Source organism: Marmota flaviventris, chromosome 16, assembly GCF_047511675.1.
Source record: "Marmota flaviventris isolate mMarFla1 chromosome 16, mMarFla1.hap1, whole genome shotgun sequence".
Taxonomy (NCBI): Eukaryota; Metazoa; Chordata; class Mammalia; order Rodentia; family Sciuridae; genus Marmota; species Marmota flaviventris.
Window position 1 is genome coordinate 72,811,012 of NC_092513.1, and position 25,439 is coordinate 72,836,450.

General features: G+C 39.9%; 1 protein-coding gene across 3 annotated transcripts; it reads left to right on the forward strand.

Moving 5' to 3' along the window:
• The first annotated feature begins 5,484 nt into the window (after nt 1-5,484).
• LOC114104752 (zinc finger protein 383-like) lies at nt 5,485-20,634 on the forward strand. Of its 3 annotated transcripts, XM_071602543.1 has the most exons (5): nt 5,485-5,696; nt 7,633-7,740; nt 10,774-10,900; nt 11,174-11,359; nt 18,654-20,634. In XM_071602543.1, the coding sequence occupies exons 3-5, from the start codon at nt 10,867-10,869 to the stop codon at nt 19,757-19,759; spliced, it is 1,326 nt and encodes a 441-aa protein (XP_071458644.1). In that variant the 5' UTR covers nt 5,485-5,696; nt 7,633-7,740; nt 10,774-10,866; the 3' UTR covers nt 19,760-20,634. The 3 variants fall into 3 exon arrangements, with proteins under 3 accessions (XP_071458644.1, XP_071458642.1, XP_071458643.1); XM_071602541.1 differs by lacking the exon at nt 7,633-7,740; XM_071602542.1 differs by lacking the exon at nt 5,485-5,696 and having other exon boundaries at nt 6,233-7,740.
• Nucleotides 20,635-25,439: the final 4,805 nt, after the last annotated feature.

The following is a 25,439-nucleotide window of genomic DNA, read 5'->3' on the forward strand; positions in this document are numbered from 1 at the left end:
TGTTTTCCTCTCTATTTTGAAAATTTCAAATATTCAAGTTTAGACACACCAATAGTGGGGTTATCATGTAAGTGACAGTGTGATCTCTCCCTGAGTCAGTCCAGATATTTAAAGAATGTGAGAGCCCTGAAATCCTCAGGTAAAGATTTTCAAAGTAAAAAAGACTTGTATATGTGAGATTAATTTATTTTTTCTTGCTGTGCTGTTTAGGGAGGAACTTGTTAGGAACACAGGGTGGCAGAGTGCCAGAGCAGACAAGGTAGCCAGCTGTTGAGGTCCCATAGCAACTTGAATTAAAAGCAACTGTTTTTTTCCCTTTGGTCTTAAACTGGTTTGGGCCATTCGCCTCTATTTTACATTTCAGATGCAAGCCTTGGAGAGAGAGAGCTGGCAGAACCTAAGACATAAAGGAAGCTACTATTGTGAGCTTAAGAGGCAAAAACCTCATATATAAAGCATTTTAACCATTTTTCCCTTTTGGAAAACAAATCGCTTAAGGTGTGGTGCTATAGTTCATGTTTTTCCTCTGGTGGGATCTAAACAGTCCCAAATTAATGACTACAAAGTAAAAATTGACATGAGAATTTCATCTGGACCCTCACTGATACAGTGAGTATGCAGCTGCTTTCCCACCTTCTCCTAGGTATCTAAAGTGCCTTCCTCTAGGAACCAAGGGCAAGTTTAAAACTTCAGCAAGTTGATGACTTTTAATCAATGCCCTCAAGCTTTAAGCATTACTCTAAGCATTTGCACATTAAGGTCCTCTTGTGAGAACCTGAATTCCCCATGTTTCACACCAGCTACTTGCCGGGTTTCTGTTCTCCGACTAAAAGGCTCAGGGGTCACTCTAGTTAAACTGAGCTAACTGGGCTGCACGAAATAACCACACAAGAGACACAAATACCTTTTTCTTTGGGGTCACTGTGACGGCTCCTCTGACCTTAAGGGTCCGCAGGAAGAGAGATCGAGAGCATGCGCTGACCCCTTTTATTGAGGAGAAGCTATTCAGATGAGGCAAGGGGTCAGGTTTCAGGGGGCTGAGTCTATCTTCATGATGTCCACTGTCAGCAGGTTGACTGACACCTGGGTAGGCCACACCCAAGGGAACAGTAAGAGAAGGGGACACACGGAAGGCACTTCCATGGAAAATTCTATCCTAAACAGGGCAAGGGGTTATATTACAAAGGAACAGGTGAGCGTAGTTTCACCCATGGGGCTGTAGCAAGACACACCCATGCACCAGACACCGACCCTCGCACCCAAGAAGGGTGAGGAAAGCTCTGCCACGTTTTTGCAACTGAGTGCCTCAGCACCCAGCCAGGGAGTGTAACCCAGTCACATGTAAGGTTGGTCTCCCACAGCTACTGATACCCTGCTATTGATATTTGCTCCTTACTTGCAACCTCTTCTTTGGTCACCTCAAAATTTTGCTATGCTACACAGTGACCTTTTCTTTTATTGGGATCTCAAAATTTTATACATTCATTTTTCCAAGAATGTTCTCATCTAATTATTCTTTTTCAAGTTCCCCTGTACTCAAGCCCCTCGTTGGGCACCACTTGCTGCGACCTGCACAGCAACAACGAAGGATCTCGAGTAGGGGTGACCTGAGATCAAGAAAAACACAGACATTTTTAAGGAAAACTGGGACCAGGTGGGATACTGCCCTCCAATGGAGGAACAGTGACCCCGGAACTAGCTCAGCAGGTTTATTATATAGGGTCTCATAACCAGGAATTTTCACTATAGAGGCTTTGTAGATTGTTCAAGGCTTGTGAGTTTTCAAGAGGCTTCTTTGTGCACTAAAAACTTAGAAACATTTTTGTGGCTAGCCTGCTGTACCGAGAAACCCCATTGTACTGGAATGTCTGAAAACTACTGACGTCAGAGCTGAGTATCAAGGCTGTTTGCACCCTGGCCTTTTGGCAAGGAATGTTTCCCAGGCTTGGGCTTTTATCTGCACTGCAGGATCAGCTGATGGCCAGGGCCCATTCACTCTCCATACAGGCTACCTTCCCTGGCTAGCTGGGACTTATTAAATAAAATATATGCCTTTATCTCTCAGCACATCATTTGTCAGATTATTTTATATATTTAATCTGGATTGAATCTATGACCATTGTACTTACCAATGAACTTTTTCTTGTAATTTATCCTTTTGTCTGTGTCCTTAGCAGTGGTTTGCAGTATCTATGACCGTTTGACTTCATGGGGTACTTACTCTATATGTGGTAGGTCCAGTCACAGGGGTCATAAATGTCCCCATGGGAAATGAGAGGAGAGAGCCCAGCCTGAGTTCCTTGTTCCCTGGAGCAGATGCCTGATGCTGCCACCTTTGAGATTCAAAGCCCATGGGCCCCAATCTCTTCAAATGATTTGATTCTGTTCTGTCTGTTGTCCAGGAAAATGGTTCTCCTATATGAACCTAGATATGAAATGTGGATTGTGATCTTTGTCAGTTCTGTGGTTGAGGCAGAGACTATCTTAACTAGGTCTCTCTCAAAGCTTTTCTTTCTTCCCTGTTTATGTTTCCCTGGGCTGTCAGCGTTGAGACCATAAATCTCCCATTTCAGAATCCATTGCTACTGCAGGTGTGGCTCTGCTGGGTGACCCATGCTACCCACTTCACTGCAGCGGTTCACAGAGACTTTTGTGTCCACTGGGAAGAACTGCACACAGGTCTGTAATACTAACACACATGGGCCTGTAATGCTGTCAGCTGTGGATTGTTACTATTTTAGTTCCAAAAATGATTTTATAACTTGATCAAGAGCAATATTTTTACTTCAGAGTTCTACTATCATGTATTATTCTCATTGTTGTAGGTCACACCGTTGTCTTTGACTTCCTTCGCCAGCCTATTGAATGAATGTTTTGCAGATGCCTGTCTGTCTGTCCTAAACTGAAAAAGACAGCCACACTGCACACACATGGAGCAGCGAAGACCAATCAAAGCAGGCTCTTAATGCAACTATAGACTTTGCAAAATTATTGTTTAAAAATCTTCATAATAGCATCATTGTACTTCCTGAGCATGACACATCGAGAGTTGGTCTTTTATGTTGGTGAAATAGTGTTGCTGGGTCTTTCCTCCCTGTCTACTAGTGTGTGCAAGTTCACATTAATGCTGTGCTCAATGTCACACCAGGACACCCAGGTGATTCCACTGTAGGTGGTTAATAGTATGAGGGCCGTGCTGTTTCCTCATCTAGGTTTCTAACAGGATGCCCTGCTGGTCTCTGTTGGATGAACTAAGGAGGATTCTTTAGCTTCTTCTGGACCTGGCTTTTGTATTCTGCACCCCCCCGCCCCCCCCAGTGCTATGGTTCCAGGTGTGAAGGGAGGCTGAGCCTGCCTGCTTTGGAAGGCAGCACTCTTCCTGAAGTGGGAGTGGTCCTTCTTTTTAAAAGCCAACATATAGGCCCAAGGTAGATACACAAAAGTGGGGAAGAGCTATAGGGGAGTTAGTGGGGACCAAGGATTAGGGAGTTGGAACATTAATAAGCACAGCAATTAATTTGGGGTTAAAAGAATAAAAAGCTTTGCTCTTTCCAAAATTTTAAAACTTGAAAATGTTATGAAAAAGTCCATGAAACTTGGAGGAAGAATAATGTGAATGTTATTAGTCCCTTCATACCACAGCAAGAATTTTTTTCTTTTTGACCTTACCTGAGATTGGATCCATTGGATGGAATCATTTAGAATCCTCAAGAATGCTGAACATGTAAAGATAGATGCATTCAAACTATTTTACTGCATTATGTGTATTAGAATATTTAGGTCTTTGTTATTGTGATTTTTGTCTTGGGGAGAGTTCACTGGTGATTTCGTCATTATGTGTGAGCACGAGATGGCAGTGTGGATTTTTAAGATTAGGCCCAGAGCAACAAATTTCAAATAATTAAAAAAAAAAATCATTTTTTTAGTTGTAGTTGGACAAAATACCTTCATTTATTTATTTTTATGTGGTGCCTCAGCCTAACCCTAACCCAGGATCCAACCTAGGGCCCCGCACGTGCTAAGCGAGCGCTCCACCGCAGAGCCACGACCCCAGCCCTCAAGTAAATTAACTGTGCTCGTGGTGCTATACTTGGTACCTCTTATAACTGAAAGTTCATTCCCTTTGACCAATATTACCCCCTTCAATCTTCCCCACTCTTCAGCATCTGGTAACCACTGTTCTACTCCTTTACCTAGTCCTTTTTATTTTTTAATTTGTTTTGCTGAGGGTCTTCTCACTAAGTTGCTAAGGCTGGCCTTGAATTTTTGCTTCTCCTGCCTCAGCTTCCTGAGTCCCTTGAATTACAGAATTACTGATTACAGGGGTGAACTACCACACTTGACTATTGGGACTTATTTTATGACCTCAAATTTACTGGAGCAGAAACTCGTGTGCAAAAATATCTGCAAGAACCAGTGCCTGTGTAGGTAAACCTAAACTGCAATCCATGAATTTCTGGAGGCTTGGTATGGACAGATAATATCAATTATTGAGATTGCCTTATTCTTTATTATCTCCTTCAGATTTGAGTCCAAATATGCTTCTCCCATTAAAACTTTGAAGTGCGGGCTAGGGAGCCTCTGGACCGAGGCGCCCCAGTCTCCCACCTGGCAGTTGCCCGCGATCCCGTCGCCCGCTCTGCCTCCCCGCAGTTTCCTACTTCCCGGCACCCAAACTCCGACTCACTAGAAAACACTCAGCCTTGCCCCGCCGCACTCCTCCAGGCCCAAGCTCGAGGCTGCCGGCCCCCGTCCCTTCGCCCACCCGGTCCACACAGCCCCGCCGGAGCCCGGGAGAAGGGCCTCCGTATTGCGCACGTCCTCGCGAGCCGGGCCGGACTGCTGACCCTCTCAGGGCCGGGCAGGCCCACGGAGGCCCAGATGGGCAACTGCTGGGAGTCCGGCCTGCCGCCCGCGCACAAGCCGCTCCCGCAGCCTTCAAGGCCCTGCAGATCTAGCGGCCCGGGCCGCGCCCCGTCCGCCCGCGTCCCGTCCGCCCGCGCCCGCCAGTCTTCCAGAGCCTCGGGGAGGCCGGGGTAGGGGCGCCGCGGCGGAGCAAGGGCGGCGCCTGAAGGACTCTAGGGCGGCGTGGGTTAGGAGCCCGGGCCCCGCCCTGCACTGTTTCCCTCCAGGTGCCGGGCGCTGACCAGACCTGGCAGAGGTGAAAGCCGGGCCCAGGGTTCCCCTCACCGAGACAGGCGCTGGGGGTCTGCACTGCTAACTGACAGGGCCGTGCTAGTGCAGGGAGAGCTGGCTCTGCGGGGGGCGGGGCGGGGCGAAGGCGAGCACGTGGGCGTGCATGGGGCGGGGCTTAGACGGGGACGCGGGTGTGCCGAGCCGCGGGAGCCGTGAGGTGGGGCGTGGAGCGGGCGTGCAGTGGGGCGGGGCTGCGCGGCGTGGTGGGTGTGCGTGGAGGCGGGGCGAGAAGGTGGGTGTCCTGCGGGGCGGGGCCTGGAGCGGGGCCTGCCCTCGCCGTGACCTCTGGACTCCTGTGCGTGGGATGCTGGAGTTGGCGGGCCGGTCGCACCGTGGGACCCTGTGGGAGCCGTGGGCCTCGGGGTGGGTGCTGGAGCTGAGGTGATTTCCGATCTGGTGGGTTGGACTCCCAAGAAAAACCTGACGTCTCAGGGATTCTTTCTCCGTTCGGGTTCCGCTCCGCGCGGCGCCGAGGAGGAATAATGGCTGCCACCTACCAGGTAGCTGGGCCTTTTCTGGCTTTCTTTATTGTGGCTGTCGATTTTTCTGTTTTGATTTGCTTGCTTGCTTAAAAGTCTTGCCCGATTTACCCTGGAGTTAAGTGGGACCGAGTGACCCGATTTCTAGTGTTTACTGTGGGGAACGATGTTCGGGGGGTGAAGGCCCCGTGCATCGCACCCGACCCCAGCGTTCCACCATAATTTGACCAGAGTTTGGGATTTAGCCTCTCGTCTTTTCAGTTTATTGATTTTTATTATAAAATTATATTGTCTTTTTCGAGGATTTGGAAAATACACAACATAACAAAGAAGAATGTTAGAATTCCAGTCTCCAAACGATCACCATTAATATTTTGATGTAGTTTTATTTCATTCTAGTGTGTATACTTATACTATTTTTATGGTTTTATAATCAACAGTATTGTTTAAATTTACATTGTAACTTTGTCTTTAAATACTTAATGAAATCAACGTTTTCATAGTCACATAATATTTCTTTGTGCAATGATTTTTTTTTTTTTTTTTTTTTGCTTTCATTATAAAACATATGGAGAATTTACTAAGAAATACAGAGTAGGGCTGGGGCTCTAGCTTAGTGGTAGAGCACCTCTTGCACTCCTGAGCCCCTGGGTTCGATCCTCAGCACCACATAAAAATAAACAAACAAATAAATAAATAAAATAAAAAATAAAAAAGAAATACAGAGCACACTCCGGTAACCATTGGCCCTGGCAATACAGAAGACTGCAAACACTTCAGTAACCCAATCAAGACCCTTCTTCCCTCTGACACGTTTTATGATAATCAGTTTTTTCATTATAGTTTTACCTACCAAGTTTGCATCAATAAATGATAACATGTGTTTTTACTTTTTGTTAACTTTATGATATGCCTCAGTAAATGATACCATTTATTCTTTTTGTTAACTTTATGTAACCGTTTCTATCCTTTCATATTATGCTACTTTTAACATTATAATTAAATCTGGTTTTTTTTTTTTCATTTTGTTGAGTAGCATACCCTTACATGAAATCAGTTAATTTATATGTCCTTTACATTGTTGATGATTACTTGCCCCCCCCTCCCAATTTTGGGCTATTCCATATAATGCTGCTAGAACATTTTTGCACATAACTAGCAATGAACAGGAATTCACATTTCTCTAGGATTATACATTTAGGATGGAATTGCTGGGTAATAGAATATGCCTGCCTGTGTCAGCTTTTTTTTATTTAATTGCCAAGTACTTCAAATAGTTGTGCCACTTTGCAGCTTTCCTAGCAGTAAACAGTTTCCTTGACTCTTAATTCCTTGTTTCTACATCAGTATGTATTATTATTCCTTCATCTTGGTTTCCTTTAAGTTTTTATTGAATACTAACAAAAGTAGAAAAAAAGTGCAAGTATATGAATGTGTGGTGAATTTTCACTAACCTGATTCCTGGTAACATCACTCAGATCAAGTAAGAGAAAATTACTGCATGGTGCAATGAGACAGATATTATTACTCTCTTTACATGTATGATTATACTACAGGTGTGACTGCATCACAGCCAGAGGAATGAAAAGTTGTGCTCCGTTTGTGTACAGTTTGTCAAAATAATTCAGCTGTCATGTATTACTAATTGGAGCAAATTTTAAAATTAAAAAAAAGGGAAAAATTACCAAATTTCATTCCTACTTCTACTTTCCCACCACTTTTCCCTGCCCCGCAAGGGTAACTTGTTCTGACTTCTACCATTAAATTGGTTTCTGAACTTCATATAAATAGAATCAAGTAGTGTATGCTCTTTTGTGTCTGGTTCCTTTATGTCTATATTTTGTTTCAGCATCATTCATGTTGCTGTATTTACTTGAAATTCACACATCTTCCTTGCTGTGTGTTATTGTTTGAAAATATGCTCTGTTCATTTTGTTTGTTTGTTTTTTGTTTGCAGTGCTAGAGATTGAACCCAGGGCCTCACCATGCTGGGTGAGGGTTCAGCAGGTATGGGCTGTCCAGTTCTGATGTTGGCAGTCATTTGGATTTCCATTCTTTGGTTATTGTAAGCATCTTTTTAGAGATTGGAAAATATACAAACTAACAAAGATTGTTAAAAATCCCAATCTGTAAGCAACTACTGTTAATATTTTGAACAATGTTTCATTTGATCAATATTATACATTTTAGAATCAGTGTGTCAATTTCTATTTAAAAATCCTGCAGCCAGGCACAGTAGCAAGGCCTGCAATCTCAGCAACTGGGGAGGCTGAGGCAGGAGAATCACAAATTCAAAGACAGCCTGGGCAACTTAGTGAGATCCTATCTAAAAAAAATAAATAAATAAGAAAAGGGCTGAGATATAGCTCAGTGGTAGAGCATCCCCCCCCAAAAAAAATCTTCCAGGGATTCTGTTTGGGTTATGGGGGAAACCTTACTCATGGTACTGTGGCACAGCCAAGTGGTTAATTCAACCACTGTCACAGAAGTTGAATTAACACATTATCACAGCTGCTGATTTGAGACTGTGGAAGAAGAAATTAATGAAGTAAGCAGAGTAAAGCCCCTCTCCCCTAGAATATATGTCCAGTAGCCAAAGGGGGGGGGGGACAATAATTTTTTCTAAATGATAGATGTATGAACTAAACCTGGATATGGGGAGAGAAAGTAGAGAACTAAAACAGAAGTTCACAAACAGAAGCCCAATGGAAACTAAACACACTAAAAGAATTTATACAACAAAAAAGATGAAAATATGTAGCTTTTGCACTTTCACAACAAAGTTAACTTTTAATATTTATCACAATGCACAGAGAAAATTGGCAAATCTGTGGGACTGAAAATCAATATTGGAGCTCAAACTATAGTCATACTTGGAATTGCTTCAAAATTAAACAAGGTACTCCCTATAATTGTAAGGGAGTCACTGAATACAAAATAGAGAAGAGGCATGCCTCACTTAACCATAGATGTATTTGTTTTATAAATTCCTCACAGTCTTAGCACCCATTGCCCCAAAACATACCATAACAGGCATGGGTGCTCCAACCTAGTAAGCTGTAAATTAAAATCAAGTCTGGCATTTACATTATTAGTCTTAGCAAAATGGCGTCCTGTGGACCTTTACCTCCAGTTAAAATAGTTAATGTGGTTATATTTGTTTCTGATTATTTCTGTAATTACTACAAACATTGGCTTAAAAGACAAAATTTTTTATCTTCTACTTGTGGAGATCAGAATTCCCATGTGACTTTCAGTGTATCCACAGTCTCATGCCCTCTGGAGCCTGTATGGGCGGATCTGTCTCCTTGCCTTTACCATCTTCTAGAGGCCGCTCATATTCCTTGGCTTACTGCCTCATTCTCCTGGCCAGCAGCATAGCATCTTGAAGTCTTCCCCTGACTCTGACCATTCTTTCTTTCTCTTGACTAAAAGGCCTAACAATCACATTGTGCCCACCTATATAACCCACATAATCTCCATCCCAACAGCCTTAATTTTATCACATCTAGAAAAGTCCCTTTACTAAGTAACATTTTCATAGTTTCCAGGGACTAGGGAATGGATGTCTTTAAGGGGCCATTATTCTCTGCCTATCACAGTGACCTGATATAAATTAAAATAGGGCTTTTAAAGATTGAGGCCTAATATCTAAGACCTATTTGGAGGAGGGGTGTTTACCTCCAGTACTCTGCCCTTTAACTGCATAATTTGACTTCTTATTAATCTTGGAAAGTAGAAATGGTGCCTCATGGTGGATCCTACAAACCTAATGCTGTGGTCCCATCCATTTAAGCCCCCAGACCCAATATTATAAAAATTACTTACTCCATTCAGGCAGTGACTGGTAAATATTTCAGTATTACAGATTTGTCCAATAAATTCTGATTGGTGCCTATTTCAGCAGCCACTAAGTCACAGTTTGTCTTTACCTCAGAAAGGGCATGACACATCTTATCACAGTACCTGGAGTTTATTGCCATGTTTTTAAAAGAAACTCATCATGTGTGTCAGTTTTTCTAGTAATACATCAATACTGTCATATGCCTATTAATGACATTTTCCTCATGGACACATACATTAATTCTTTTGCTTTTCTTCTAAAACGTGCCTTTTAAAGCCTTTTGGGATGACCCAAAGTGATTTGACTAACTGATGTTTGGCTGTTACAGGATTTTAATCTGAGATTCACTTTTACATATTATACTAGGTCTTTGATTCAGTAACCCCAGTGACACTTCCTCTTTGGGGAATGGAAGATCTTTTGTCTTCTCATTCTTGTTTCACCTCCTTGTGATGATGGAACTAGTATTCCAACAGCTCTCCAAGAAGGGGGTACATATCATTTAGTCTGTACATATCTAGAAATGTCTTTATTCAACATGCTCACAAGGTTGATGGTTTGGGCATGGGATATTAGAAGAGTTGCTCCTCTGTCTGCCTTTCTATAGGAGTCTCTTAGGAAGCCCCTTGCCATGCCACCTCTGCATCTATTATTGAACCTGTTTTTCTCCCTGGGAGTTTTAGGTTTTTGTTTTTATACCAGGTATTATTTTTTTAATATTTATTTATTTATTTAGATGTAGTTGCACATGATACCTTTATTTATATGTGATGCTGAGGATCGAACCCAGGGCCTTGCACTTGCTAGGCAAGTGCTCTACCACTGAGCCACAACCCCAGCCCCTATACCAGGTATTATAAAAACTTTATTTTTGATGTAATTTTGTAAAGAATCTCAGAATTTGTCCTTTCTAAGGCATCGAGAAAGAAGGGAAAAGAAATACTTATTAGAACTTATTTTGCCACGAATTTTGTTGGGTTGCCTGCACATATGCTACTTTTTTTGTTATATGAGATTCCACAGTTTGATTTTGCACATACTGAGACATGTCTGGATTGTGTAAATACCCATTTGTAAAAAAATTGCTTGGAGAAATGGAATGTTTGAGGACCCGAAAACCTGCTTCAGTCACTCATTTCCTTAGATTTCCCCATCTCCAGATTTTTGTCACATAATAGTTCCCCATTTCATTCTGCTTGTCTTACTTCTCTGTGCACACTGTTGCCTTCTGCCTCTTCATGTTTGCCGTTTCAGAGGGTGGTGGTGTTCAGTGATGTTACTGTAGACTTCTCCCAAGAGGAGTGGGAATACCTGGACTCTGTGCAAAGAGTTTTATACAGAGATGTGATGCTGGAGAACTACAGCAACCTGGTGTCAGTGGGTAAGGCTATCTGCCCCACAGATTTCAAGATCTGTTAGGAATGTCTGCTTTCTACATTGTGAATTATTTAGCTGCCTTTAAAATAACTCTGAATTTGTGCTTTCCACTCACAGAGTTTGAACTTTGTGGAGATGGAAATAGGTGGCTTCATTACAGTGGAAATTTTTCTGGTTTTCTGTGTCTCTTCCTATAATTTCACTTATTTCTTTAACAAATGACTAGAAATGAATTCTGGGACATCCCAGCATAACTGTTTTTTTTTCCTGTAAACAGGACTTTCTATTTCTAAACCAGCTGTGATCACCTTATTGGAGCAAGGGCATGAGCCCTGGACAGATGGTCCAGTGCCAGCTAAAAGCCAGTCCTTACATAAGTGGCAGAAATCAAGAGTGTTGAAGAAGAGCAGTACAGGTGGTAATCCATCTATCTGTGAGGAGGTGACACCTTTGAGTCTGGAAGGTGAGCCTTGTAGACCTTGATCTATGGATCACTTTTACTTTTTTAACCAACCAGTCTTCTTTTACTCCCTTGAAAATTATTGCATCTACATTTGTATTTAAGTATTTTCTTAGCTACTGGAGGAATACAAAAAGGTACTCCTCCAAGTCACCAGTAGACGGCGCCTTTTCTCCTAGGACCAAATTTAGAATCACCTCAAGTGCTTCTTAGCTCTTGGTGGCTATGGGGCAGATTCCAGAAGAAAGGCCTCAGACATAGTAAGATAGTTCTACATTGATTGGTGCCAGTAGCCCTGGAAGTTCATGCCTGGAATTCTCCTGGACCCTTCTGTGTGTGTGTGTGTGTGTGTGTGTGTGTGCGCGCGCGCGCGTGTGCACGTGTGTTGAGTTTAATCTGTATAATTTCTCTGTAATAAACTGAATCCATGAGTATAACTGTTCTGAGTCCTGAGTCATTCTAGTGAATCACTTATCTTAAGGTCTTGCAGACCTCCTGAATGTACAGCCCTATTCCTTTTGTGCAAAAAGGAAAAAGTTAACTCATTCTGTGATTACATAATAAGAAATGTAAAATATCTAGCGTATAAATAAATAGCCCTTCTATGGTTGCTGTTATGATGGAAGAATTTCTTACCTCAATTAGGTTGAAATGAGCAAAAGGTGTGGGTAAAGACTTTAACATGTATTCTGAGGTGTGCCTAATCCCAGCTACATGGAAGGCTGAGATAGGGAACCACAAGTTTGAAGCCAATCTGAGCAACATAGCTAAACTCTATCTCAAAAAAAAAAAAAATAAATAAAATGGACTACGAGAAAACTAGAGAAAAATACTCTAAGAACTCCAGAAGTCTATATAATGATTCCTATGAAACTGTTGCTGAATGCTAAAGCAAACATACATAGAATTAAGCCACATCAAGGCCAGCCAAAGAATGGCAGCAAGCTGTAATCTGAACAGTTCCAGAAGATAGCATAGAAATGAGAACCAGAATGTGCACTCCCTAGTATAGAATTAAAGTATTCTATAGAAAAATCTATCCTAGCCCTACCCTAACAGAGCTTAATAAAATCCATGAAAGGATCAAACATCCTTAAATCACCTGTCTACTAGAACAGAATACAAAAATCTTTGATAAAAATTAGCAAAGTTGGGCTGGGGTTGTAGCTCAGTGAGTGGTACAGTGCTTGCCTCGCATGTGTGAGGCACTAGGTTCGATCCTCAACACCACATAAAAATAAATAAATAAGATACTGTGTCCACCTACAACTAAAAAAAAAAATTAGCAAAGTTAAGCATTTGACAATATAATATTCTCGATTTCTAGCATTCAATTATAAAACACTAGATGTTGAAAAAGAAGAAAAATAGCATAAATAGTCAAAATAGTCAACAGAAGTGACAGATGGAATTAGCAGACAGAATGTTAGAACAACTCTTCTAAATATGTGTAATAAGTTAATGGATTTAGGGGAACCCCTCCATGTAATGGCAAGAGACTGGAGAGACTACCTGCAAACAGAGCAATAAGAACTTGTTTTATTCTCTTGCATCTCAAAATTTTAAAGTACATGCAACAGTAGTTTTTCAGGAACATGTCTGGATTCCAAGGAATAAAGACAGTGATTCTCGACAGACAGGAAACCAATAAGGCACTGTGATTGCCCCATCTTGCTTTGTTGAGAGAGTGAGTCTTAGGATGCAGCTCAGAGAAGTTGGAAGAGCCCAACAAATTCCATGAGTAGAGAAGACGGAGCTGAGTCCAGGGTGATCAGGCAGCACATGTTCAGAGGAGCACAAAAGGATGAGCTGCAGAGTGAGGGAAGACTAAAGATCTGCAGAAGGGCTCCTTTGAGAGTTCAACAGATTACTGGTAAGCAGATGGGGAAATACCTGAGGCTTCCAGAACCATTTGGAAGGACTAGAAGGACCTATGCCCAGCACTCACACAGCCAGGAAAATACCTGCTCCCACTATCCAGACAGACTGAAAAGCCTTACAACTTTTCATGCACTGATGAGACTGCTCCACAGTGTCTTACCTCAACTGTCAGGCCATGGAACTACTCTAAAAGAAAGATCTAAAAGGATCAGGTGACAACTTTCAAGTAATTTAATGATCTCAAAGCTTATTTAAAGGAATACAAAATCTAGTACTCAACAAGACAATTCACAATGCCTCATGTTCAATACAAGATTACTGTGTATGCCAAGATAGAAAAAGGATCCATAATGAGGACAATTTTTGTTAAAACCAACCAAGAAATGGTAAATATTAGAAGACATTTTTAAAGTTATAACTATATTCCAAGTGTTCAAAAGTTGAGCCAGACGTAGAACATCCTTTTAAGCACCCATATTGTTTCTAGAGTAGAAAAACAAAAAGCCTGCATTGGGTTGTACAGTGGATTCAATATTTCATGTTCAGAAAAGGTTGGTGAACTGGAAAGCAGCAACTGAAATGCAAAAGAGGAATGAGTGGATGTGACTTTTGGAATAACTTAGGCAACCTAATATACAAGTGTTTGGAGTATACTCCAAAGAGAACTGGCAGCAGAAAAAATATAAGAATGACCGAAAATTTGACAAAACAGATCCACAAGCTTCAAAGAACTTCAAATATAAGAAGCACACATATTTAAAGACTGTAAGACATAATCAAATAGCTCAAAGACTGTGTGAGCATCTCAGGTTTCATGATTTTTATGATCTTTAATCACATGGGCAGTTTCAATTATGGAAGCTAGTGTTTCTCAGTTGGTGTATACTGTACTTCAAGATCTGGAAATCTCATCTAAAATCAGTTGCTGCAAGGTGGTATTCATTGACTTTTATAATAGGCCCATCTATGTTCCACACAGAGGGGTTAGAGAACTTCCAAGCTTCTAACAAAGTCATTAAACTGGTAATCACTTTTTGTCCACAAAGTATTCTATCCTGTCAAATCAACCTGTATGAACTTGGACAGTTCTGTTGGTTCCCATTTAGCATATGCAATCCGTAGTGTTTAAATATTGAATTTATAGTTTCACAATACTAGGTAGTGCATTCCCAGTCAGATATAATGTCTAGTCATTTAATATATTTAGGTAAAGAAAATGTAAAGTCTGTTCATTCCAATTCTTATCCATGTTTCAGCAGTTCCACCAGTGGCTCTCATATCCTTACACTCTAACTCTGTCCCCCAATAGGGTTTCTCTAGTGGATGTTTGAATCATTCTGTTTTGTGTTTCCATGTCAAGGAGTTCCAAAAAGTTTCTTCCTCACCTCTTGGTCAATTTGTGTTTGTGCATTATGAGTACATAAAGCCTTTGTATTCCTAGCTGGGGGTTGGGCTGAGGGACCCTGACTCTTTCATCAATCTTTACCCTGTTGAGTCTGATCACACCATAATTTGATATATGTATGCATCACACAATGATTGTGCCTTGCAGCATTTTAAGTTCTTCTTGAATAATAAATAGCCCAAGTTTTGTTTATCACCCATCAGTGTTGAAGGACCAACACAGACTCCTACTGATCCACCTTCCTTCCAGTAGTATTGTACTGAGACGTTTGTTTGCTTTTCATCAATGTCCACCTTATTCATCCCATTTCTTAATTTAAAGACGAGTGTGGGTGTAACTCAGTGGTAGAGCACTTGCTTAGCATGCATAAGGCCCTGGGTTCCATCCCTAGTGCATGCGTGCATGTGCGCGCGCACACACACACACACACACACACACACAAAAACCTTTAAAGATTTCTACCCTGTTTGATGAGTCTCTTGAATCTCCCCTTTATATTTCTGTCTTTCTCCATTCTCTTGCACCTTACTCTAATTTCCATAACTGTTTCAGCATAATTTTTTCCTTTGGTAGCATCCCTGTGGCTGTAGCTCAGAATAGATGAAATGCAAGCTCGGCCCAGATTCTAGATCACAATAACAAAGGCATTTATTTTGTAGTTTGCTTATTTCATTTTAATTTGCTTTTCTTAATGTGTCTAGGGAGCCATCTAAGAACACAACATCATTTAAAATATTGTGATTAAATTACACAGCCTTTGGCTGTTAGGGCTGTGAACTACATTGGCAGGCAAGAGAAAAAAGAGAAGTCTGGTTGCATGTCCTACTGCTTAAAAAGCAGTCCACTTAGGTCAGCAAGTATGTGAAGGCCTTGGCTGCTCTGCCTGTGGCCCCAGCCCAGAGTGCAAGACAATTGTCTACTATTCAGGTATAGGTTAGAACTGCCAAATGTATTGTTTAAAGGCATGTAGAAAAATCTCATCTATGTGAAAGTCACTGCCATAAAGGTTCTGTTTATAGAATAAAGAGTAAATGTCATGTCATCAAAATTAAGAGAAGCTCAGGTGCCTTTTATAAAAAGCAACCTTTTGAAATTTAAAAACTTAAGTAGACTTGCTTGGTTGACAGAGAAGTTATAAGACAGCTCAAGAGCTTTCAGGCCTAAGACAAAGCTATGTTGCTTAGATGTTAAAATCTTGTAGTGGATTGTGCAATTGCTGGGTTGCCACCTAAAATATTTTAATGTAATCTATTGAAAACGATTTTACCAAACTGTAAGTATTAAAAAGTATATGGGCAAAAAAAAAAGTAAGTAGTGAACCAATTCATCAGGAAGTGGATCTGTTATTTCTGAAGTTCACTGATAACTTTTTACTTCTAATAACCAGCTGAGCATGAGTAACTACGATTCCAGTTTTGGATTAACTAGTTACTGAGAATCCAAATTTTGTCAACTGCTCTTTCAACCTTCCTTGTCCCAAGCCATGATTTCACCATGTGTCAGTGAGCCAGGATCATTTTAGCAACCCCACCTTTTGATACCAGCTGTAGTTTTTGAGATTACCAAGCCCACTCTTAGATTCAGGAGTTTACTAGATGTATTATCAGATTGCTTGAAGCTGTTTTAACCACATTCATGGTTTATTACACTGGAAGAATAGAGATTCAGATCAGCAAAGAAGGGGCACATAGGAGAGGGTCCAGGAATAATGTGGTATGAGCTATCATTTGTCCTTTTTCAGGGGAATCACATGGATAGCACTTTTTACTTTTTCTGAAACAATATGTGGCAATACACATGGAATACTGTCAACCAAAGCTTTTGTGTCCAAGGTTTTCATTAGATGTTAACAGACTATTTTATGTAACTTAAGCTCTGAGTTACTCCATGCTGCATAGAACGGAAGTTTTCAGGCTGTGCCTAAGCCTTTGTTACTCCATTTTGTAAAGCAATAGTTTGCTATAAGGTGCTCTGTTTTGTGTTTAAGGGCTGAGGTGTAATGATTCCACACCTTGTTTGTACAAATAGATAACCACTATCTACCTGCCATAACCATAGGCATAAGCTGATAAATAAATTGTGCTAGTAAGGATAACCACCTGTACTTGGGTGCAGTGGCACATGCTTATAATCCCAGCAGCTCAGGAGGATGAGGCAGGAGGATCACAAGTTCAAAGCCAGCTTCAGCAAAAGTGAGTGCTAAGCAACTCATTGAGACCTTGTCTCTAAATGAAATACAAAATAGGGCTGGGGATGTAGCTCAATGGTCAATCCCCAGTACCCCCTGCCCCCCAAAAATGACCACCTCTGAACTTATAAAATTAATCAGAAGCACATGGATACATGCGCATATGAAACTCACATCAGACAAAACATGAGCTCATCAAACATGCCAGACCACCAAATGATGCTACCCACTCACTCAAGACCCATAAAAGAAGGAGCATCCCAAGACAGGACAGAGTGGCTTCCTGACCCCATTCAGCCATAAATAAAATGAAATTATGTCATTTGCAGGAAAATGGGTGGAACTAGAAACCATCATGTTGAGCAAAATAAGTCAAACTCAAAAGGTCAAGGATCATACGTTTTCTCTCATATGCAGAAGCTAAAGAGGAAAAAGGAAAAGAAGGTGGTATAGATCTCCTAAAAATCAAAGGGAGTTCAGTAGAGGAAAGGGACTAGGGGGTTAGAGGGAGGGCAGGAACGGGAAAATGCCAGAAGTGATACTGGCCAAATCATATTGTTATATTGTGTGCATGTACAAATATGTAACAACAAATCCCAACATTATGTACATCTGCAATGTACCAATAAAAAATGTGGAAAACAAGACATACCACCTCCACCTATTAAACTAAGAAAAAATAATAAAAGCAAAACCTATAAATCTAAAAAAAAAAGAAATTAAGATTGGAACAAATGAAATTGTGATTGCCCAGTTTATGACTATCAGGTGATCCACAATTTTCAGTGAACTGCCACTGATGAAAGTGGTGTACCTGAGAATTTATTATTCTTCAGTAAAATCTGAAAATGTGGAAAGAAACAAACGTGTTTGGTCTATATTAATGACGTAGCATGCTCATGACACTAGGTAAATATAATATTGTCAGGGAGGACATATTCAAGCCTTAAGAGTTTCTCTACCAAGTGGCTGGCAAGGGTCAAACCTTTATTCAGGCTAGGTTAATCCTTTACTGCAGAGGATCTCAGAGTGACTCAGTGATTTGTCTCCAAATTTAAGCTTGTATTTTAGTGCTGGGATATAAAACAACCCAATTTTAATATTCTTACTATACCACATCACCCATTTTATTTTGTCCCACTTATCTGAACTTACAGATTTCTCCCACCATCTGTCACCAATGTAGCCATTGCTCCACAAATAATGTTTCATGGAATTCTTAAAGAAAAAAAAGCATTTTCAAGAAATTCACATATTTTGAAGTCCAACCATGGCAGTCTTCCCTAAGTCCATCCATTCCTGCATGACTCATTTGATGGTTTCCCTTAGGTTATAATCAGTCTGGATTTCTACCTTTTATCAGCCTAACTTCAGATCATTTCCAATATATTATTTATTAGCAAGCTTTCTGTCCTTTCACCTCAGAAATATCCTCTGGTTTTACTTATTTAATTCATGTCATAGGTATGATATTCCTCTCCTTTTTACAATACACCTGTATGGTAATATATTATAAAAATGTATAACCAAGCAAGCCTTCCTTCAATTTGGATGATCATGTAGGACAATAAATATTTGTCAATCCTCCCAAATAATTCAGTCATACAAATGTTTGAGAATCATTGACAATCTCTTATTCATTTCTTTCATCTTCCTATATGGATTTATTCATTCTTTGAAAGGCACAGCTCTAGTCAATAGTGCCTTACTATTCACTATTAGTTTATTTGAAAAGATTTTTTGTTTCTATCTTTCCAACCATAGAAGTTTTATTTCTCCCAAATTAAGAGAGGAGCAAATGTTTTATTTTTATTTCATTTCAGATCAACCATTGAAGTCTGCATCCAAGAATCAACCTTTAAAGGGAAAAATTAGTAATGTAAAATCATTCCCATTAGAGTTCATGGAAGGAATTATAAGGCCATGCTCAAGTGTCCAAGATATTTGGGAATGTAAAGACCAGTTTGAGGGACCATATTCTTATCAAGAAGCACATTTCAGCAAAGTAATAATCACCCGTGAAGATGTACCTGCTTTTGATCAGCGGGTATCTCTTACTCTATACCACAGATCTGGAAATGAGGAGAAACCATATTACTGTAAGGAATGTGGGAAGGCTTTTAGTCGTGGATCACAACTTACTCAACACCAGAGAACTCACAGTGGTGAGAAACCCTATGACTGTAGGGACTGTGGGAAGGCCTTCAGTTGTAGTTCAGCACTTTCAAGACATCAGAAAACTCACACTAGTGAGAAACCCTATGAATGTAAGGAATGTGGTCAGTCCTTTAGTTGTGGCCCATATCTTCTGCGACATCAGAGGATTCACACTGGTGAGAAACCTTATGAATGTAGACAATGTGGGAAGGCTTTTAGTTGGATGTCATATTTTTCTCAACATCAAAGAATCCATACTGGTGAAAAACCCTATGAATGTAAGCAGTGTGGAAAAGCATTTTGTTGGAAGTCCTATCTTACAAAACATCAGAGAATCCATACTGCTGAGAAATTCTATGAATGTAAGGAATGTGGGAAGGCCTTTAATAAGACCTCAAAACTTGTTCAACATCAGAGAATTCACATTGGAGAGAAGCCCTATGAATGCAAAGAATGTGGAAAAGCCTTTATTAGGAGCTCAAGCCTCATTCAGCATCAGAGAATTCACACTGGTGAAAAACCCTATGAATGCAAGGAATGTGGAAAGACCTTTAGTTGTAACTCATACCTTTCTCAACACCAGAGATTTCACACTGGTAGGAGACCCTATGAATGTAAAGAATGTGGAATGACCTTTAGTTACCACTCAAACTTCACCATACATAAGAAAATGCATACAGGTGAGAAACCCTATGAATGCAAGAACTGTGGCAAGGCCTTTACTAGGAGTTGGAACTTTATTCGACACCAGAGAATTCATAATGGTGATTAACTCTATGACTGGAAAAAAATACATACAGGATTTTTTGATGGTTCAGATTTTTTAAAACCTGAGAGTTAAAAAATAGTAGACCATCTTATAATGTAATTGTTAGGAAAAGCTACCAATGGCCTACAAAATTTACTAAGCCTCCCAAATTCCACACTTACAACCTTATTGTAAATATCAGAAAAGTTCTTATTTGAAAGTAACCATGTGAATTTATCTCCTTAAATCGACCATAGTTTATTCAGAATCAACTTTGCAACCATTTCAGATTTTACTATAAAAGTATGGATATGTCTAAATCAATAATTTAACCACAAATTCTTATTAATTTCTTTATTCCACATGTTTGCACTGCCTCCTGTTATTGACACATTATATTAATATTGACCTGTGTTTCAGGACCTTATTTGCCCTTACAGATACTCAAAGTATTTAAATATATAAATTTGATATTTTATATAACAGATTTATATCTGTTTGTTTTAAAAAGATGGACTTACTTTCCCTTTTATGAAAATATCATAAAATTTTATGTTATATAAAGAAGCACAAGGGAAAAATCTTTTATTTCTATCAAAAAATCCACTGTCAGTGGGATCCAATGATATGTGTTTATGAAATATTTACATGCCATAATAACATTTTTTACCTACCATTTCTGTGCCAAAGAAATTTTCCTGTCAGTATATAGATCTCCTATAACTGTTAATGGCTTCACTGGGTTCCCTATGATGCTGTATTTATCAAATACCTTTGATTGTTTGCCTCCAAGTTGGGAAGGTCATGAACAATGTCCTTTAAAAAATAAAAATTTTTCTAGACATATCTTTGTACATTTATCTGTTTTTTTTTCTTTTTTAGGAAAGTTTTTATTGCAAATAATACATAAACACAATTCTTGTGAAAAAAGATTTAAACATCAGAAATTCCTAAGTTCTTGTTTCATGCCTATCCTGACCCCTGTACACTTTCCAAATGTAAGCACTGTTATTAATCTTTAGGAATCAAAATCTTTTATCTATGTTTTAAAAACTGTTAATGTTTTATGATAGTATATTTATGCATTGTGAAATACAGGTGGAAATTCTACCTCATTGTGTGAGAATCAGTAAGTTTGTAAACCTAAAGTGCTTATTTGTTTTATAATAAATATTAGGCAAACGTTGGCCATCGGGATAATTATTTGTGGAATAGAATTTGTTGTATACCAGTTTACAGATTTCTTATGATGATTGTTGTACTATCGGTGTTATAAAAATTGGGGAGACTTTCACCAGCAACTTTTCTTTATTGAATAAAGTTTACCCTGAAGAATCAAAAGCACAAACTGACCCTAATATATATGAAGCATTTTACTCAGACCATAAGCTGCATAGATATTATGCAAGCCTGAAACGCTACATGGTGTAGCTGAGCACGACTTTCCAAAGAGCAGAAATAAGATGTAGAAATGTGTCTCTATAATCAGTTCTGGAAAAAAAGAATGGATGTCTAACCATGCTTTTTGACAAAATTATAACAAAAATCTTGATAATAGTATAGCATGAAACATCCAGAGATCCATTTATGGCCCATCTAAATAACCACTGGTTTGAAACAAATCAAGACTGAAATTACATAATCTTTGGAAGAAAATGAATGACAAAAGGCCTACTGTGTAGAAAATCCTGGAAGTACAGTAAATGCTACATGTCCTATTAAATATCTAAGCCTAAGTGCCACGCCCACCATCACCATCCAATCCCAGCGCTGCGCGCCAGCCCACGAGATCCACGACCACCGGCCGGCCCCGCCCATAGGACCGAGAGCCTCTGCGCAGAACGGCGCGGTAGCAGCCAATCCACAGCCGGAAGGCCCTGTCGGCGCAGAAGCGGCCTGGGCGCTAGGGCCGCCGGGAAGTGTAGTCCTGGGGTCGCAGCGCGGTCAGAGCCCGCACCCGCGGGACGGGTAAGGTAGGTGGATCCAGCTAAGTTGACTGCAGCTTGCGGGGCAGTTACGCTTCGCAGAGGTGGACGGTGTGAGTCTGGGGCCGGCGCCAGAGGCTCCGGAGGCTCTTCGGAAACCGAGCCTGGAGCGAGAAAGCGGTAGACGCGCCCCTGGCGGCGGCGGCAGCACTGGGCCGCCTGGAGGCGTCGGGTTTCCCCCAACAGAGCACGGCCTCCGCAGGGGAAGCCGTCCTCGGTCCAGCACGAGGCCCTCGCGGCGGCCTTACCCATCGAGTTGGGAAACTTCAGTCAACGAACTTTTGTTTGAGTTTCTAGAGAAATATATGCTCATTGAGAAAGTGCATTTAAAGGAAAAAAATAACAGCATCTCACTGACTTGTAGTGTTTAACTGTTAAAGGAGGCTTAACTTTGGAAATGTGTTTTATATCTTTTTTTTTTTTTTTTTTGGCTGTTGATGGACCATTTATTTTATTTATTTATATGTGAGAATCCAGCCCAGTGCCTCACACGTGCTAGACAAGCGCTCTAACATTGAGCTAGGGTCCCAGCCCCATATCATATATTTTTTAGTTTCATGCATTCGTACCCAGATATCTTAGTGTTTCCATTCCTCTCTATTATTTGCAGTGCACTGATCCTGTCACTATTTCATAGCTCTTACCTACTGTGCTCCCTTCCTTCTTCTCTCTCTCTCTCTGTCACATACACACACACACACACACACACACACACACACACACACGTTTACACTCACTTGTCTGAACCCTTGCTTGCAGTTCTCTGGCTCTGATTAAATACGGTTCTGATTAAAGTAAAATCCCTGACTACTTGCATCTGTACCCATTCAGTTTAACTGAATTTAGCTGGGAGGGGAAAAAAAAAAAAAAAACAACACTAAACACACCCACAGTTCTGACTTTAAAGTTTTAGTCTTCTTCCTGATAATATCTTTGTGTGTCACAATAACATTGGCATTTTGGATTTGACCAATAATGTTTCCTTGTGGTTAAATTTACATTATTTTTAGCAGGAATACAAAAATGATGCTGAATTCTTTTTAGTGTATCCTATCAGGAGTTAGTTACTGTGGGTTATTCCCATCTGGCTGTAGTCAGCGTTAGCCACTTGGTTAAGGTAGTACCTCTTGAGTATTCACTGTGAAATTGTTGTCCTGTCCTTTGCATTTACAAAACTGTCTTTTGGGGAGATACTTTGAGATGATATAAATACCCTGTTACTTTTCAAATTTCTATGCACAGATTTTAAATATTGGTGCTTCGAATCTGTTATGGTGCTTGTCAAATGTTGATTTTTCTAATTCCATCATTCTGGAATAATTCCATCATTCCTTTATTTGTTAATCAGAATTCTACAGAAATGAAGAGTTTTTCCTCTGCTACACCATGCTTATTAGTTAACTTCCTTATGTCTCTGTGAACTCTTGGACACTTTATTAAATATATTATAATCCTGTAATGATTTGAGAGGGGTAATATACTTATTCCAGGGGAGCCCTTCAAGTTCTTCTGTCCTTTAGCCCATTTCCCTATCATTTTTTGAGAACTTCCTCACTTTTTGACATCAAGAAGTTCTAGGCTTATTTGATATTTTCTTCATTTCAACCATATAATAAGCTGCTTCCCTGAGGAGTCTTGTGTCCATTATTGGCCTATTGTGTTCAAAAGCCATGATTTAAAGTAACTTAATGATCTTGGGAATATCATTGGTTGTTGATTGTCTTCTGGATGGAGTTAGGAAGTAGATGTACGCGTGTTCATCCATGTACATACATGTGCACATTCAGCATCTGTACCCATTCTTATATCTAGTTATCTGTGTATTAAAGCCCACATGTGTATTAAAGTTTCCATTGACACTTCCAATTTCAACCCAATATCATATGTCTTATTCTACCATTTGCTTTCCCTTTCCCATATTTACAACTTTTTCTCTGACAGATTCCTGGCTTCTATAATATATACTGTGTTATTTCATCAATCTTAGAATGCACAAAAAATAGTTTCAAAATTGCCATTCTATGCAAAGGAAGAAAGTACTGATATTGTTTAACATCATATTTATTTATTTGTTTATTTATTTATACATATTGTGGATTGAACCCAGAGACACTTTACCACTGAGCTACATCCCCAGCCCTTTTTATTTTATTCAACTCCATCCCCAGTCCTATTTATTTATTTATTGAAACAGGGTCTCACCACATTGCTCAGGGCCTTGCTAAGTTGCTGAGGCTGGTCTTGACTTGCAATCCTCCAGCCTTAGCCTCCTGAGTCATTGGGATTACAGATGTGCACCACTGTGCTCAGCTTTACATGCTTTTAATCACATTAATAAAAGTGTTTCCATGTTGACAGTTACAAGTAGAAGTACATTGATTGTAATTTTGTGCTATCATATGTCATTTAGACACACATCTCATTTTGACCCTACCGGCAAATTATGGTGGGAAAACCTGAAGCCTGTGCCCACACATCCGATTTAAAACCATTACTGAGCATTGGGATAGAACCAGACACAGTGGAATGACATTAACAAGTTGGCAGACTAGGACTCTCTGGGCCCTTGGCTCCATAGAGACATAAAAAATAAAGCAAAACATAATGGGGGACTGGCTAAAATAACTATATAGGAGCTCTGAGATACAGTTAAAAGGTTCATAGCAATCAAGTGAATGCTTTCAATCAAGAAAAAGCCACATTCAATGAATGTAATTCATCACATCAGTAGAATCCCATGATTCTCTCAATAGATGCAGAAAAAGCATTTGATAAAATACAGCATCCATTTTTGCTCAAAACACTAGAAAAACTAGGGAAAGTAGGAACATACCTCAACATTGTAAAAGCTATCTATGTCAAACCCATGGCCAACATTATATACAAGGAGAAAAACTGAAAGCATTCCCTCTAAAAAAACTGGAACAAGACAGGGATGCCCTCTTTCACCACTTCTGTTCAACATAGTCCTTGAAACTGTAGCTAGAGCAATTTTTAAAAAGGATACAAATAGGAAAAAAAGAACCCAAACTCTCCCTGTTTACCAATGACATGATTCTATATTTAGAAGTAAGAAAAAAAAAAAACCAAAAACTCCTCTAGAAAACTTTTAGAACTCATAAGTCAATTCAGAAAGTAGCAGGATATAAAATTAACACCTAAATTAATTGCATTCATATACATCAGGGATGAAACAATGGAAAGAGAAATTAGGAAAACTGTCCCATTCACACTAGCCTCAAAAAATAAAAATAAAATATTTGGGAATTGATCTAACAAGAGGTGAAAGACCTCAACAATGAAAACTACAGAACTCTAAAGAAAGAAATTGAAGAAGACCTGAGAGGACGGAACAAGCTCCCATGTTCTTGGATGGGCAGAATTAATATTGTCAAAATGGCCATACTACCAAAAGTGCTACACAGATTTAATGCAATTCCTATTAAGCTTCCAATGACATTCTTCATAGAAATAGAAAAATCAGTCATGAAATTCATTTGGAAAAATAAGAAGCTAAAGCAATCCCGAGCAAGAAAAGTGAAGCATGAGGCATCACAATACCAAACCTTAAATTACACTACAGGGTTATACTAACAAAAACAGCATGGTATTGGCATCAAAACAGAAATGTAGGCCAATGGTACAGAATAGAAGTAACAGAGAAAACCCCATATAAATATAGTTACCTCATACTAGACAAAGTTGCCATAAACGTACAT